This window comes from Austrofundulus limnaeus, unplaced genomic scaffold, assembly GCF_001266775.1.
Source record: "Austrofundulus limnaeus strain Quisiro unplaced genomic scaffold, Austrofundulus_limnaeus-1.0 Scaffold7, whole genome shotgun sequence".
Lineage (NCBI taxonomy): Eukaryota > Metazoa > Chordata > Actinopteri > Cyprinodontiformes > Rivulidae > Austrofundulus > Austrofundulus limnaeus.
Window position 1 is genome coordinate 2028898 of NW_013952409.1, and position 2004 is coordinate 2030901.

The following is a 2004-nucleotide window of genomic DNA, read 5'->3' on the forward strand; positions in this document are numbered from 1 at the left end:
TGAATGAATGAATGAATGAATGAATGAATGAATGAATGAATGAATCATTTACAACTCCTTAACTTTTGGAGTCAATCTGATTCAAGATGGCCGCCACTTCCATTTGACTTTAAACACAAAATGACTAAGATAAGATAAGATAAAACTTTATTGATCCCACAGTGGGGAAATAAGCACATTACAGCAGCTTAATATAAGAGAGGCTGAGAAGAATAATGAAAGATAAATAAAAGATTACAAACAAAAACCCCACAATATACACGATATATAGTAATGTACATATACCAGTGCACGTATACACATATACATAAACACGTGCATATTTATATACATATATACACTGTAAATTACAGAACAAAAATGAATGTATATGAAGGCTATAACTATATAAGACTATAACTTAGTTTTCCAGATATTGATGTATTATTTGATGTGGTAGTAGCAGAGTTATCATAATTTAGCTCCTTACAGTCTCTTTGTTTTTTGTTTCCAGTGTGTGTCCATCCTGCATCCTGTGTGAGATGTGCAGACACAGCCACGATCCGAGTCACAGCCTCGTCAGAACCAAGACGCCTCTCTCCATCCCCGAGCACGGAATGTCAGGAGAGTTTAGGTAAACCTTCCAAACTGAGGATCACCCATCTTCTTCTAGACATAATTTGACATTATGGCTCATAGGAATGCTAATTCTTTTTTTTTTTCCTGTCATATATTTATACATATAAAAACTACATTTAATAAAGGAAAATAACTGTAATTCATAAAATGAGTGGGGATGTTTTGTTTTGTTTTTGTTTTTTGAAAAATAAACTTTTGATAGTCGACAAATAGGTGTTCCTGATGACATTTCAAACCAGGTTCCCGAGGCGAGGAGACAGAACTGTGCGCAAGGCCGAGCGACAGCGCCTCAAAGCTGAAAGAAGGCAGCTGAGAGCAGAGGTGAAGGAAATCAAGAAGAAACTGAGACTGGAGAAGAGGGGGCTGCAGTGGAGCGGACCCTCTACCTCAGGCAGAGCCAACTTGACAAGCGTGGCCTCAGCGTCCATCCAGGTCCCAGCCGTGTCCCCTCCTGTCGCCTCAGAAACAGCCACAGTCCAAGGCCCCATCTCAGTCCCGCTCCCCGACCCCCAGGACTCCAGTCCAGAGTAAGCGCCATCTCGGAAGAGTGTCCGACAGTGCTGGGTACCTCTAACCCAGCATGGATGCAAAAAAAAAAAAATCTCTCTCTCTTTTTTTTGTGTTTTTTTTTCCAAGAAAAGAAATCAAAATATGCCATCTTTGTATTCTAGTTTGTGTGAGTGTTTCGCTGGCTGCTCGGGGGTGGTGGCAAATGTTGGAACTACCTCAGTGTGAAAACTGCTGCTGCTGCTTCCTAGATTTTCTAAAACAAATGTTTTTGAGCTGAAAGCAAAAAATACTGGGGGTCCTGCCCTTTTTTTTTTTTTTTTTTGATTCATAGAGAAACAAAAGAGATGCGTGTGATAAGAGACCAGGGCTTTTTTTCAACAATGCTCTGTACACTTGAAACTAGGGGTCCCGGGGTCTCGCACACGTCCTTGGTGCCCACTATGGCTGCCTTGTTTCTGGATGAAAATCTGCCTGATGGCACCCGTCTGGAGCCTGATACCAAGTTCATCAAATACTGGAAGATGAAGAACTCGGGCACAATCAGCTGGACCTCAGAGACTAAGGTACCCCTCCCACTCATCGAGAGGCCAGGCTCCACTCTCTCTCTGCCCCCCTCCTTCACCTCCACTTTGAGTCCCAACTAAACTTATTTCCCTTTCTTATCCAGTAACACCAGCTAAAAATACTTTTCCAGTCTTGTACTACTAATGCCTTTTCCCCCCGCCAGATACTTTTATTACAGGTCCTTCTCAAAAACTAGCATATTGGGATAAAGTTCATTATTTTCTGTAATGTACTGATGAACATTAAACTTTCATATATTTTAGATTCATTGCACACCAACTGAAGTAGTTCAAGCCTTTTATTGTTTAAAAT

The 2004-nt window shown here is 41.0% G+C and overlaps 1 protein-coding gene across 1 annotated transcript in view; it reads left to right on the forward strand.

Annotated features, from left to right (window-relative positions):
• The window catches only part of nbr1a (NBR1 autophagy cargo receptor a), a gene marked incomplete at its 3' end in the record, with an annotated part of 4117 nt that extends 2426 nt beyond the window's left edge, over positions 1-1691 (forward strand). Inside the window, 3 exon segments of the mRNA XM_014032775.1 lie at positions 494-613; positions 858-1145; positions 1532-1691. Of these exon segments, the coding sequence (XP_013888229.1) occupies positions 494-613; positions 858-1145; positions 1532-1691 (568 nt within the window).
• Positions 1692-2004: the final 313 nt, after the last annotated feature.